Source organism: Topomyia yanbarensis, chromosome 3 (assembly GCF_030247195.1).
Source record: "Topomyia yanbarensis strain Yona2022 chromosome 3, ASM3024719v1, whole genome shotgun sequence".
NCBI classification, from domain to species: domain Eukaryota; kingdom Metazoa; phylum Arthropoda; class Insecta; order Diptera; family Culicidae; genus Topomyia; species Topomyia yanbarensis.
The window spans coordinates 268,387,716-268,402,073 of NC_080672.1; the positions used below are offsets into that span (position 1 = coordinate 268,387,716).

General features: G+C 45.6%; 2 protein-coding genes across 4 annotated transcripts in view; one reads left to right on the forward strand and one right to left on the reverse strand.

The window, feature by feature from the left end:
• LOC131693172 (facilitated trehalose transporter Tret1) overlaps positions 1-2,059 on the forward strand; it is a 50,604-nt gene extending 48,545 nt beyond the window's left edge. For all 3 annotated transcript variants that reach the window (XM_058980787.1, XM_058980788.1, XM_058980789.1), the window contains one exon: positions 19-2,059. In XM_058980787.1, the coding sequence (XP_058836770.1) occupies positions 19-206 (188 nt within the window). In that variant the 3' untranslated portion in view covers positions 207-2,059. The remainder of the gene's footprint in view (positions 1-18) is intronic.
• LOC131693174 (RING-box protein 2) overlaps positions 1-14,358 on the reverse strand; it is a 159,951-nt gene that overhangs the window by 136,395 nt on the left and 9,198 nt on the right. The gene's annotated exons all lie outside the window — the stretch shown is intronic.

The following is a 14,358-nucleotide window of genomic DNA, read 5'->3' on the forward strand; positions in this document are numbered from 1 at the left end:
GTTATCATTTTTGCACAGCCTCCATCGGAACGCACGGAGCCTTCTGGCTGTTCGGCTCGGTATGCTGCGTGGGTTTGGTATTTGTGATATTGTACGTGCCGGAGACTCAGGGAAAATCGCTGGAGGATATCGAACGCAAGATGATGGGCCGTGTCAGACGAATGAGCTCAGTGGCTAACATCAAACCGTTGTCGTTCAATATGTAGAAACATTACCATGCTCCCTAATTCCACTAACTATGATTGACGTTTGGGCCAGACTGACCTGTCAAATAAATGTTCAGTGAGCCTTAAAGCGGAAACAGTATGAGACCTCAGCTCAAATGCTTAGAATCATTACTTCCAATTCAACTGTAACCTCAAAGCAGGCATAACTGATGGTGCCTGAACGAAAAGTTTCTGTTTCTTTAGTCTATGTGCTCAGATTTTGTTGGAAGTAACATGCAGAAACGGAAGCCTTCGAACAGACACGCGATAAAACGAATAGCTAAGAGATTTAATGTGATATGTTATATAGACAAAATGAAGATAGCGTCTCTCATAGAGAGAACGGACGAAGATTATCAGAGATATTGTGCGCAATAGTTGAAAACTAATACAACGTTAGAATAGCTGCTGCCAGTACAATTGTGCGTGAGATCTTATATATGTTTAAACGAATCTTTTCACCCAAAACAAAAATCTCTTGCAATTATTGCAAGCGACAATCACTTGCAAATAATGTTAGCATCGCTTGCAATTTTGCAGTTAAAGCCGCTTGCAATTGTTGCAAGCATATAAAATCACTTCATCTCTCGCTATACGTACATACGTTTCTTCAACACACTGTCAAAGGATTACCACCACATACACATGCCTATGCTGGTTGGTATAGCAACGCACGGCGAGTTTTTATTTTCCGTCTACTTTTTATTCATTCCTCACCAACATCATCAAACGCAGTTGTGTGGTTTATTCATTACACACGAGACGGCATCAAATTGCGGATGTGACAATTGTACGAGTTTTAACGTCCTGTCCATATGTGTAAGGACAGATCAGTGCTTATAGTTAGCGCTATGATGCGGAAAGGCCTGAGTTTAAATCTGGCTGCTTGTTTTACTTTTTTCATTAATCGTGAAATCATCTAATTGTTTATATATGGCTTTTATCCACTTATTACTATCTGGTAGTATGGTTGGGTGGATAAAGCATTGCTTAGTGATCTGTTTGTGCAGGATTCATTTTTCAATGCCAACAGTCTTTTTTTCTAACGCATATTGGTCACCAATACACATACATCGCTAATACATAGGCAAAATTAGGTTTTTCTGTTTCTTGCATTGCATGCAAGCAAGCTTCTTGCAATTTTCGCACATTACCAGAACGCTTGCAATTTTCGCTCGTATTTATTGCATTAATGTAAGCGAATCTTACCGGGTACGTTTTGGGTGTTGACATTTTAATTTTTGCCTATTTATAAAACTAATGTTAAGTCCAAAATTGCCAGCGAAAAAAAAACTGAGATTGACAACAAGCAGCTAATCAATAGTAGTGAAATGATTGTAAATATAATATAGTTTTTAAGTTTGCTCTGGAAACGCCAGCGAGATGAATAAGTTCCTTTCTTATATACTAAAAAACTGTAAACAAGAAATCAAAATGATTGAAATTGAAGTGGCTGTTTGATGGCCAGCAAGGAAGGCTTCTAAAATAGGAGGTAGGAATTAAACAAACCCCGCTTGACATGACATAGTGCTTGACGTAGAACGGTCCATCGACGATACCAAAAATTAGATTTTATTTACTTCTTCCCGCAAGAGAAGACGAGACATCAGAGGCAATGGTGGAATCTCCGTAATTTATTTAGCACCTCGAACGGCGTTATTTGTCGAGTCTCTAGCAGGCCAGAAAAAAATGGCTGCATATAGATTTGTGCCCTTTTAATAATTCTGTTGATTAAGTATAACGAAATTAACTAGTTTGATAGGAACTCAAATTTATTATGATTTCATGTATGGAATAATTATTCAATGTACAATATTGTATAAAATAATAAAATAATTTATATAAACAAATAACATTTGTGGTACTATCGATTCGTACAATTTCGGTGGGTTAGCAAGAATAACTTATGTTCACATAAAACGACTGGTAACGGCTGTCGTCCAGGTAGAGCAGATCTAATTCTGAGAGAATCTAGCGAAATCGAAACATGATTTGGGTTAACAAGCCAATGGAAATGTAATGCTGTCAAACGTATGTCAATTACTGAGGAGATGAATTCGGAACGATGTGGAGATAGTCGAGCATTTTTGTGTGTATCTTATCTCTATCGGTAATCTCAGTGGCGTAGTAAGAAAAATATTCGGGGGGGGGGGGTGTATGAAATTTTTTTTGTATATATATGAAAAAATGTTCAAAAACTTTGTGAGCAGGAAAAAATGTTCAAAAACCTACTCAGGGAACGGGTTTGGGTAGTCAAGATAGGAAAGCTGGTTGTTGGTATAGAATTAATGCTCTTCCCCTACGAGGACAATCTGGGCGGCAAACTTCAGACTGTCTAATTTACTGAGCCCTTCAGTTCCCTTGTGCCATTCAGTACCACTTCCTCGCTGAGCTTCCGACTGGTTCGCGAACTACTCGGTCTAGTCCCCGACGATAGATCTAGCCTACTCCGACGAAAAGTTCCTCGGCGAGAGAAGTTCGAGCCAACCAGCCAGGTGCTGTCAGTTCGGCGATTCCGGTAAAGTAGGGGTTTGCTGGAACCCCGGCGCGACTGGTGGTGTATCGTCGCGGTCTCGTTCCCGGCGGTGAACCTGACTGTAAGCTGACGGAGAGGTCCCAGACGAAAGAAGTTCTCCCGATACCGATTCTTATTTGGTTTCAGTACTACAACTTCTTGAGCCCTTTGGCTCCGTAACCGGTGCCATTTAGCACCGCAACTCCTTTAAACCATTTAGTTCTCTTCTTGGGCCATTTAGCACTACTTCCTTGATGGTCCATTCAGTCCTCAACTTGTTCGCGAACAACTCGGTCTGGTCCCCGACGATGGACCTGACCTACTCCGACAGAGAATTCCCCGGCGAGAGAAGTTCTCCCGAGATCGAGCTCATCAGCTAGGTGCCGAGGTCAGTTCGGCGATTCTGATGAAGCAGGGTATCCGGTGCACTGGTGCGCCGATGACCCGCCGATGACTAGTGGTGTTTCGTCGCTGTCTACTCAGTCTAGTCCCCAGCGGTGAATCTAGCTTACGCTAACGGAGAGTTCCCTGGCGAAAAAAGTTTTCCCAATATCGATTCTTCTTTAGTTTTCGCTATTTTTCTATCGGAACAACCGGTGGGGTGCCGTGGTCGTTCTGGCTATTCATTCCGAATGGAGCGTGACGTCCAGTTCGCTGGCGTTTCGACGACTCATACTCGCTGCTCTGTTGCAGTCTACTCGACTAGTCCTCGGCGGTGGATCTAGCTTATACCTGCGGAGAGTTCCCTGGCGGTGATTGCTCTCCCGAAACCGTTGTTCGATGTCCATTCCGCTGTAAGACGGTCATGATCTACATCAACGGTTCTCAACCTTTTTCGTACCACGTACCCCTTAGATATCACACTGGGTTGCTGCGGTCCCCCACAGATAAACATCAATTTTGTATGCTATCAATATGTTATTTTCAATTTGTTAGGAAACAAGATTTGAAATTTCAATATGCACTCGGAAAATTTTTTTTTTCTTTGCGGACTCCCAGCAATGACTTCGCGGCCCCCAAGGGGCCCACGGACCCCAGGGTGAGAATCACTGATCTACATCATATCTCTGTTTACTGCGTTACACGTCCTTACGAGGCTTGTCATTCTGTAGGCTACATTATTCGGGTTGATGTCCGGTCCTTCCGTTTTAAGTAGCTCCCTGCACGTCACTTCAAACCTCGGACATTCAAAGACTCTCCTCGGACATTCAAAGACTTCAAAACTCGGACATTCAAAGACGCTCCGGTGTCTCCTCGATGTTCACACACTCCAGGCACAGTGTTGACGTTGCGTACCCACACCGATGAAGATACTCCTTAAGCAGCCGTGGCTCGGTAAGAGCTGTTTCAGGTGGAAGGTCATCTCTCCGTGCTCTCTATTGACCCACGTCGACAGGTTTGGATGAGCCGGTAGATCCACTTTCCTTTCTCCGTATTATCCCATTCCTGCTGCTACGTCACCATCGAATCGATACTCATCATCTTCCTCACGTTTCTGACGTTTCATTGATTGTAGCTCTTGATATCCTCCGTCAGGGTAATGCAGATGGGGATCATCTCGGCGTCAAGGCATACTGCCTCCGGTACGCAATCGCAACTCATACGACCAGCAGTCGAAGCGTCCAGTACAGCTTTTCGCGGTTTCACTTGGTTTTCAGCGCCCCACCCCAAGCAGGAGCCCCATATCGCAGTATCGATGACGAAACACTAGATAAAGACCCGACATTTCGCATGTGTAATCAACGTGGTTGTTAAAGCTCAATCAGTCGTCGATTATCACTCCCAATTGTTTCAGTGCACGCTTCGATGCATTCACATGCCCTTCGATGGTGATCTGTATCCGCTGAACCGCTTTGCAGTTGCTGTCCAACAACAAATCCGTCTTCCTGTTCATCCAGCTCTCGATCGCATAGATTGTATCCGTCACCGACACCCCCATTTCTTCAAGTGTCTCACCGTTAGTGACACATCGTCCACGAAACCAACGGTTTTCACTTTTCTGGATAGCCGCAGTGTTAAGACCCCACACTGATAGAATATATTCGTAAATCGCTAGGAATTAATTTCGTACAAACAACTTTCATAAAATATACGATTTTTTCCTACATATGATGAATCGTTCGTAGTTCTATCGAAACACTTTTATTTTTTATTGCGAGTTTTTCGTGAAAACCGCGAAATGACTTTCGTTGGCTTATTGCGCAACAGCTTCATTCAGCAAACGAGTCGTTCGCTGTTATATACGAATATCTTTATAATATTTACGAGCACCATTCGTCAAACCGTCCACATCAAAAGAGCAATATGGAGCAATTGTTGCTATACGTCAGATAATTGTTATTGTCTATTTAGTAGTCGTATCCGTGTCCGCCGGTTGCCGGCAGATTTCCTGAACCTCTTTCACTTCCAGTTGATTCAGAATCTGGAGCAGTACAGAATCAGTTGAGCCGTCGCGAACTGCTCGTTGATTTTGTATGAATAATTTTGAATTTTTCTCTGCCGGAACGATATCGGTGCTGTCAAACATCGATCCTAAAAGATCGAATGCGACCAACGAAATCGTTTGTAATATACATAAACGTTTATTAAAATAAACGAAACATTTCGTTTCTTTCACGAAAAATAATGTCGATAACTTTCGTGCAATGTAAACTATATAAGTAAAATTTACGAAAACTTTCGTTCATCAAGCGGCCATTTCTTCGTACCACAATAAAATCGATTTGGTCACATCGATTTTTTTAAATAAAAAAAACGATATTGTCAAACTTCGATCCCAAAAGATCGACTGAAAACAATAAGAGACTAATAAATACGAAAACTTTTCTAAGATAAACGAAAAGAATTCGTGCGACCAACGAAATCGTTCGTAATATACACAAACGATTATTAAAATAAACAAAACATTTCATTTCATTCACGAACAGGGATGCCATTATGCCAGATTTATCTGGCACAGCCAGAGGTTTTGGCAGCTTCCAGACAAAAAGAGAAATCTCTCATTCTGCCAGATTTTTAAGTTTTAGAAGCTGCTACATACACATTTTGGACATTTGGGTAATTATGTCCCACATTTTACAAAAATCGATTCTATGAAAACTAAAATGTATGCCTAATTTCAATGACTTTTAGGTCGCTGTCAAGTGCCAGATTTTGCCAGACATTTTTAGCTGAACTGCCAGATTTTCTTTGAAAAATAGTGGCAACCCTGTTCACGAAAAATAATGTAGTTATCAACGATAACATTCGTGCAGTGTACATTAAATGTGTAAAATTTACGAAAGCTTTCGTTCACCATACGGCCATTCTTGTTCATAAAATGAACGAAACTTACTATTTACAATGCACGAAAATACTTCGTTGCAGAAAACGACGAATGAATTCGTGCATTGCATGATAGATTTCATTATATTTACGAATTGATATTATCAGTGCATCGTAAATCCCATTCAAAAGTGTTGGACAGAGAATGGAGCCCTGAGTAACGCCCGCTGCGACTCGCAGTGCCTTCTGCCCTTTTGTTCGTCTGGTACAGCAGTGTTCTACTCTGGAAGTAGCTCTTCAGGATCTGGCTCATTCTTTTATGCCACGCTGCGGATTTGGTCTATTCGGGGCTGGATGGCCCGGTGACTTCCCTGACTTTGGCAGCAACATCAGATTCTGCACCTTTCTCATTTCGGGGATTACCATCGTCTAAAGACTTCAGCAGTAGCATCCTGAACATGTCCGGATATGCCAGGATCGCAGCTTTCAGCGCCACGGTTGGTATTCCATCCGGACCGGGGGTTTTCTTTGATTTTAGTCACATCGACGCGTCTTTGAGCTCGTCGTTAGTCACTTGCCACTCGACTGTGTTGCCTCCTTCTTCTTCGCCGTACGGTGTCGGTGACCAGGTAGTTGAATCGTGATTCGGGAAGAGACCCTCAACGATTATCTTTAGCTTACCCGGGCATATTTCAGCCGGTGTCGACGGACCCTCGTCTTCGTCATGACGAATCAGTACGCGTCCCCCAGGGATTGGCGTTTGTTTCTCAGCACAGCTACTTATGGCAATTGGCTTGCTAAGCTTGATCTTCCGTTTTAAAGAGTCACTACCTTCTAGATACGTCGCTTGCGCTTCTTTCTCACTGTTGGGTTTTAGTCCTTTACCTGGCAGGGTCTTCGATAGCGGGTGCGCAGGCAATCACCAAAACCAACATCGAGCGGGTGAAGCTTCAGGTGGATGGGGAAAGGGGCATGCATCCAGCATGCAAAACCAATTGTGTCACTCCAAGTGCCAAATCCTTCGAAAGGGACAAGGGTTTCTCCGCAGGAACCACACCAAACGCACTTTTAAAACGGCCACCGGATTACTTTCCGAACAACACTTTTATTCTTAATAACAATATATTTATGCGAACACAAACTCCATGCAATTTATTCTTATGACTAAATTACACTTAAGACTATACAATTTAAAATTCCGACGAGCGGAGTGAACCGTGCTAGTCCGTGACCTGGTTTAATTCCAACTGCCGCAACTGATCCGAGCACGTCATCAGCAGACCAGTACAGCACGATCGGGATCGCTCTCCTGCGATGTTTTATCTCGGGTTGAGTATCGATCACGCTCTTATCAGCCTTCCTTATCACCCCACCGGGGTAGTAGCACGGGCGACGGTGCAGATGGTGCTGCCGGTGATCTTCCTTCGCACGATGTGTAGTAAGCTCTCAATCCAGTCTCTCGTTCTTTTTCGGATTATCATGATGATCGATGTCCACATACTGATAGTACAGGCGAGATGACCATCAGATGTTGAGAGGATTATTATCCAGGGTTGTAGTACTAGGGGCGATCTTATTCGTGAACATCCTCACCCACCCAGAAATATCGTAGATTTCTGAAAAATAAAAAAAAAATCCTCTTCGGTAGGACAGGAATAGGGAAAGGGTGCTAGGATTGCTGATTGTGGACTTCTGTTGGCTGTATGTCATCGTTGTCATCCGAAGTGGGTAGCAGGCAAAGCTTTTCGACCGGACGAGTTAGCATACCAGTAGCGGTTTTCAGTGTGACTACTCGCACGGTTCCATCGCCACCAGGGTGAGTTTGCACGATTCTACCCATTTTCCATCGCATTGGAGGTTGATTATCATCTTGTATGACAACTAGTTTTCCAATGTCGATACGAACAGCCGGTTTCCATCGTTTGGTTCTGCCTTGAAGTTGACACAGATATTCTCTGCGCCACCTTTTCCAGAAATTCTGCAGTCTCTGCTGGGTTAATTGCCATTGGGTGAGACGATTCATGGGAACTACTGTTAAATCTGGATCGGGGACAGCCTGAAGAGATTCTCCAACCAGGAAATGTGCAGGGGTTAACGGCTGCAGATCGTTCGGGTCATCAGACATGGGTGTAAGTGGGCGAGAATTCAGGCATCCTTCAACTTGGACTAGTAGCGTGTTCATGTCCTCTGGGGATACTGGAGTTTCGCCTACCACCTTTAGTAGATGATTTTTTGCAGATCGGACTGCGGCCTCCCAAATACCGCCAAAATGTGGTGCACTCGGTGGGTTAAAGTGCCATTGCATCCCTTCCTTGGCTAATTGCTTGGACACAACGTCGTTATGATGGCTGTCTTTAAGCAATCGTAGGAAATCTTGTAGTTTATTACGAGCACCGACAAAGTTAGTGCCATTGTCGGATTATATATCTGTACACCGTCCTCTTCTGGCAACAAAACGCCGTAGAGCCTGTAGAAACCGATCTGTGGATAAATCTGTGACCAATTCGAGGTGCACTGCCTTGGTACACAGACACACGAATATAGCAACGTAAGCCTTAACTGCCGTTCGCCTAGGAGCTGGTCTCACATAGAGGGGTCCAAAGTAGTCGACACCTGTGCGAGAAAATGGACGGGATACGGTGACCCGTGAAGCTGGTAGATCCCCCATGAACTGCTGTACGGTCGATGGTTTCGATCGGAAACATATCTGACACTGATGGATAATGTGTCGAACTACACTCCTGCCTCCCAGTGGCCAAAATCGAAGCCTAACAACTCCCAACAGCAACTGTGGTCCAGCGTGCAGAAGTCGTTCATGGTAATACCGTAACAGCAAGCGTGTAAATATATGCCGAGTGGGTAAAACGGCCGGATGTTTGGTGTTTTCAGACTCCATCGAATGCTTTAAACGACCGCCAAGTCTGATCAATTGGTCATGGGAGACAAACGGATTAAACCATCGAAGCGGCGAGCTCTTGGAAACCGCATTTTCCTTGGAGAGCGCCTTCCATTCCTCAACGAACACCTCCCTCTGAACCAATCGAACCAGAGTGTTTTCCGCCTTCTTTAACTCTTCAGTAGACAGAAACGTAGGGGCTTTTCTATCCTTCCGCGGGGTTCGTAGAAGTTTAATCAGACGCAGCCAGTAGGCAGTTCGACGAAGAAGGTCACTGTACGACGAAAATTTGCCAATGTATAATTGGTTGAATTCAGCGATTGTTGAAACCGTTCCAGCTAGCACCGTGTGTCGTTTCTCCTCGTCTCCCTCATCTGTCGGTAGATTGTCTGGTAAGAGAGGCCTATGCTCTTCCGTCTTCTCTAACCAGCTCGGTCCTTGCCACCAAAACGTATTCAGAACGATGTCATTTGGCGAAATCCCTCTCGAAATAAGATCTGCCGGATTCTGGATACCAGGTACGTGACTCCATCTTGATCCTTGTGTAATGGACTGTATTTTTGCCACTCGGTTGGCGACGAAGGTGGTCCAGGTCGTTGGATTAGCCGCAAGCCAACGCAGGACACAGGTTGAATCCGTCCAGAAATAGGATTTTACCGTGATTTTTATTGACTCATCCACCTTTTCGTAGAGTTGTGCTGCTAAAAGTGCACCACACAACTCCAGCCGAGGAATCGTCTGACATTTTAAGGGGGCAACCTTTGATTTTGAGGTCAAAAGCCTAACCTTTACCTCCCCGACTGCATTCTCACTCCTGAGATACAGACATGCTCCGTATGCCTTCTCCGAGGCATCCGAAAAACAATGGATCTCCACAGATACCGCGTCTGTGATGATAACACAGCTGTCGATACGGATTTCATTGAACAGTGGAAGTTGCTCGTGATACCTTCTCCAGGCCTCACCCACCGTTGGAGGTAACGGCTGGTCCCAATCTAGTCGTTGGTCATTTTCGTCTCGCAACGTCCACAGCAGCTGCATGAAGATCTTCGCTGTAGTGATAGCAGCGCCCAACAGGCCTAATGGGTCGAACAGTGTAGCAATCACCGAAAGCACGCACCGTTTGGTAAGAGGAACTTCTGTGTTCAAATTGGGGATGGTGAACTGAAACCTAAGTGTGTCGGTTACTGGCATCCAGGTCAGTCCCAAGGTTTTTATCGAAGGATCTGGATCCAAAACAATGCCTTCAGGTGATCGGATGGCAAGCTATTCCTCCTTGATTCCGTTCAGTACGTCGGGACAGTTCGACGCCCACTTCCGTAGACGAAATCCTCCATTTGACATCATTGCTTCTAGCTGCACTCGCAGATCAATTGCAGTTTTTACCTCGTCTGCTCCTGTGATGACGTCATCCATATAGGTATCCTCGATGGCTGCCTTGGCCGCTAGTGGATACCGGTCCTCCTCATCTAGCGCTAATTGTTTTAGCGTTCTGGTGGCCAAAAATGGAGCTGGCTTAGTACCGTATGTTACCGTGTTGAGCTCGTAGGTGGATATCTCCTCGGCAGGCGAGTTGCGCCAGAGAATACACTGCAACGGTCGATCTTCTGGGCAAACGTTGATTTGTCGGAACATCTTTTCCACGTCGGACACGAGCATGATTTGTTTTGTCCGACTGCGTAGGATAATGGAACGGAGGTCCTCCTGTATCACCGGCCCCACCAGTAACACGTCGTTTAATGATAGTCCGGAAGAAGTCTTGCAGGAAGCGTCGAATACCACCCGTACCTTTGTAGTGGTACTGGAATCCTTTAACCCTGGATGGTGTGGCAAATAGCACCGTTTAACCGAATCTGTAGCAACTTCTTCGACCTTCCGCATATGACCTAGATGCAGGTACTCCTCCATAAAATCAGTATACTGCTTCTGTAGATTTTCGTCGCTAGCCAACCTACGCTCGGTTCCCTGAAGACGTCGGAATGCGATGTCCCTTGACTCGCCCAACCTTAAGATAGCGTCTTCATCCTTAGGTAGGGAGACTGTGTACCGACCGGTTTCATCCCTTTTAACAGTGTTCAGAAACAACTCTTCGCAGCGTTTCTCTTCCAGCGAAAATGTGTTGCCAGACTCGACTTCCTCACATGACCAAAATCGAGACATCAACGTGTCCAAATCCTCCGTTGTCGACATATTGCAGTTGATGTGCAGTGATCGACTAGGAACCGAAAATCCTCCGCATACGACCCAGCCGAATACGGAATCATTAAGAGTCGGTAATTGTTCCCCCAGGGAAATTCTCCTTCCGGTTTCGAAGAAATCGAAAAACGCTTCGATCCCGAGTACAAGATCCACCACCTTAGATTCGAAAAATGCAGGATCTGCCAACTGGATATTGTCCGGAATTGCCCACTTATCGGTGTTGATAGTGATGGTTGGAAGGTTTACCGTTACCTTAGGAAGGATTAGGAAGCTCAACTCTCTTGAGTATTGAGAAACCCGGGACCGTAAAACCGCTTGTATCCTGTGTTTGACCTTGGTAGCTGCTTGTCCAATTCCGACGACAGAAATATCCACTCGATTTCGAGTTACCTTCATGCGCTGACTTAATCGCTCAGTCACGAAGTTGCTTTCCGATCCCGAATCTAACAGCGCACGCGCCGGGAACCGATTGCCATCGTCGTCCTCGATCACGACGACTGCTGTAGCCAGAAGAACCTGGGATGAATACTGGTGAGCCGCACCAGCAACCAAACTTCTGTGGCTGCCACATTAGCCACTTGGGATGAAGTATTTGATGATTCAGTGGGAACAGAAGGCTTGTTGCCCCTAGCAACTGCCGCAACCTTCGTGTCCTTATCCGTATCCCTTTCTGACTTAAAGCACACAAGAGTATGATGCCGACCCTTGCAGCTCCGGCAAGAGTATTTGGATTGGCACTCTTTTGCTTGGTGTCCCGTTCTGAAGCAATTCCGGCAGAGGGAATGAGTTTTCAAAAGGCCGTCCCTCTCCGTAACTTCCATGCGCTGGAATGCACTGCACTGGTAAAGCGGATGATTTGATGAGCAAGCTACACAACGTCCTCCAGACATATGGGTTGAACTATAACTTGTCTTCACTGGTGGAAGCCTTTGCTTCGCTTGAATTTGCTGCTGCTGCTGCTGAGCACCCCTAGTGTCAGCAGACTTGGTTGGCAAGCAATCCAAAACCTGGAGTCTACGCCGCAAGAAGTCAAACAGATCTGCAAGTGTATCTGTCTCCTTCATAGCTGAGAACTCTTCCCAACCCCTCCGAGTGACCGGATCCAATCGTGTAGTGAGGATGTTGACCAGCAGAAGATCCTTGTAGTCGGCTGACTGAATGATCTGGTCAAGAGTCTGCACAATTCTCTCAAAACCTTCAATGAGAACGTGCAGATCGGTAACGGATTCCTTAGGAAGGGTGGAAAGGTTGAAGAGGGCTTGCACCTGCCGTTTCTTCAGCTGCTTACTGTTGTTGTACCGCTTCAACAACAAGTCCCATGCCACCTGATAGTTGGCCTTAGTAATCTGAAGCGGATCGATCAGACTCTTGGGTTCTCCTTGTAAGCATCCCTTCAAGTAGTGGAACTTCTCCACTTCGGGAAGATCCGGCTTCCAGTGGATGAGCGAGGTAAACAGGTCCCGAAAACTCAGCCATTCGTCTATGTCGCCGTTAAATGTCTGCAGCTTAATCTGTGGTAGGCGGACATGATCGATACCGCCCCGCATTGACGAATCACCAGCTCGGAGGGACTGCTCCAGCAGATTCGGCTCCTGCAGCTCCTTGGCCTTGTCCATAAGGAAGGACTTAACCTCGTAGTACCGGTCACTGAACTCCATACGCTCCTTTTCCCACGAGTTCCCTTCAGCATTGTAGTCGTCATGGGAAAAGATTTCAACCAAAGTTTCACTGAAACCTTCCCAAAGCTCGTCTAACTTACACAGGCGTACATCGACATCAGTAGCGGTATGGGATTCCTTAAACACCTGCACAAACCGCCAGATGTCATTGAAGGACAATTGGATCTCCTTCATCCTGGCCGTCAATGCCCTCATCGACGGTGGCTTCTTGGAAGTTGTAGTGCCGGCAGCAGGCATGGTATTTCGTCACAGTAAATTGGAAGAAAGAGAGGCGGTGTAGTGCTCTGCAAGGTGACCTAGCTTCGCTAGGCATATACTGTATTATTTTACCCGACAGAAAGGTAACTGTACTCCAGTACAGTGATTAATCCTCGCGGTGTTCAGCAAACTGTCCAAAGCTGGTATGCTCGATCGAAAGTTTAGGCAGCAAGCAAAGAGGAAAGCGATTGGTGTAATATCCAAAATGTCGGCTTCGGCCGGGCATATACTGTGGCAACTCACCCAGAGAAACCAGCAGCGGCGAGAAATCCCAGCGAAGACACCTCAAAATTCTCAGAATAATGATAATTGTTGCAGGCGATATAAGCTCAGCAAAGCGATCCAAATGCAGGAAAGGCTCGAACAACAAAATATAAAACAGCGAAGAGGAAAAGGATGTGGTGTAATAACCAAATATGGTCGACTTCGGCCGGGCATATACTGTGGCAACTCACCCAGAGAAACCAGCAGCGGCACCAAAGACCCGGCGCCGACAATCGATCCAATAACCGAAATCAATCGAAGATATGAATAGCCCAACGGGCAATCAGGGCTCAGTAAAATTGGTGGCAAAGTCGAAGAGGATGGAATTCCAATTAAAATGTGTATTTTCTGTAATCCTAGCTTCGGCAGTATACTAAAATGTTCACTCACCAAAGCAAAACTGTTGTGAAGCTCCCTCTTCTTGCCAGAAATCATCCGATGAATGGTTTGTCCAGCAAACTGCAGCTGGTACAGCAGCGTAATGCGTCGAAAGTCACTAAGTGCTGTGATGATCCTTGGGAAAACGATATGCAAGCGAAAAATCCCCCCAGCACATCAGCAGGGCAGTATGGTGTAACACCGAATTATCTCCGTGAAATTCGATGATCCTCGGTTGCCACCAGCACAGTGGCGAAAGCAGATGACAATGGCGCCAAACCAGGATTAGCGAATCGGCTTCCCTTGCCGTTTAAATGTTGGTCACGTAGCCAGAGAAACGTCGGAATGTTTGCGTTAGTATATTGGTGGGTTGCTTCGACTGGACATACACTGAACTTTTAATATTTACCTCGGAAGGAAAATGTTGCGCCGGTCCAGCGATCCAGGGATATGATGAGAAAGGTGCTTTCCAGTTCCAGGAAAATCCGAATATTGATGATCCAAAAGTAGTCCTGGCGATGCAGTAAGTATCATGCAATAACCCACTGGCGATTTAGCATGCAGAAATGTCGACCAAATTCCGAGCAGCAGGTGGCAAAGTCCAAGCCAACCTCTACCGCGATGGCGTATCAAACCCAAGCGACGCCTAACCCAAAGCGCGATGGAGTATTTCAATAGCCTATTGTTGAAAGTGCGATG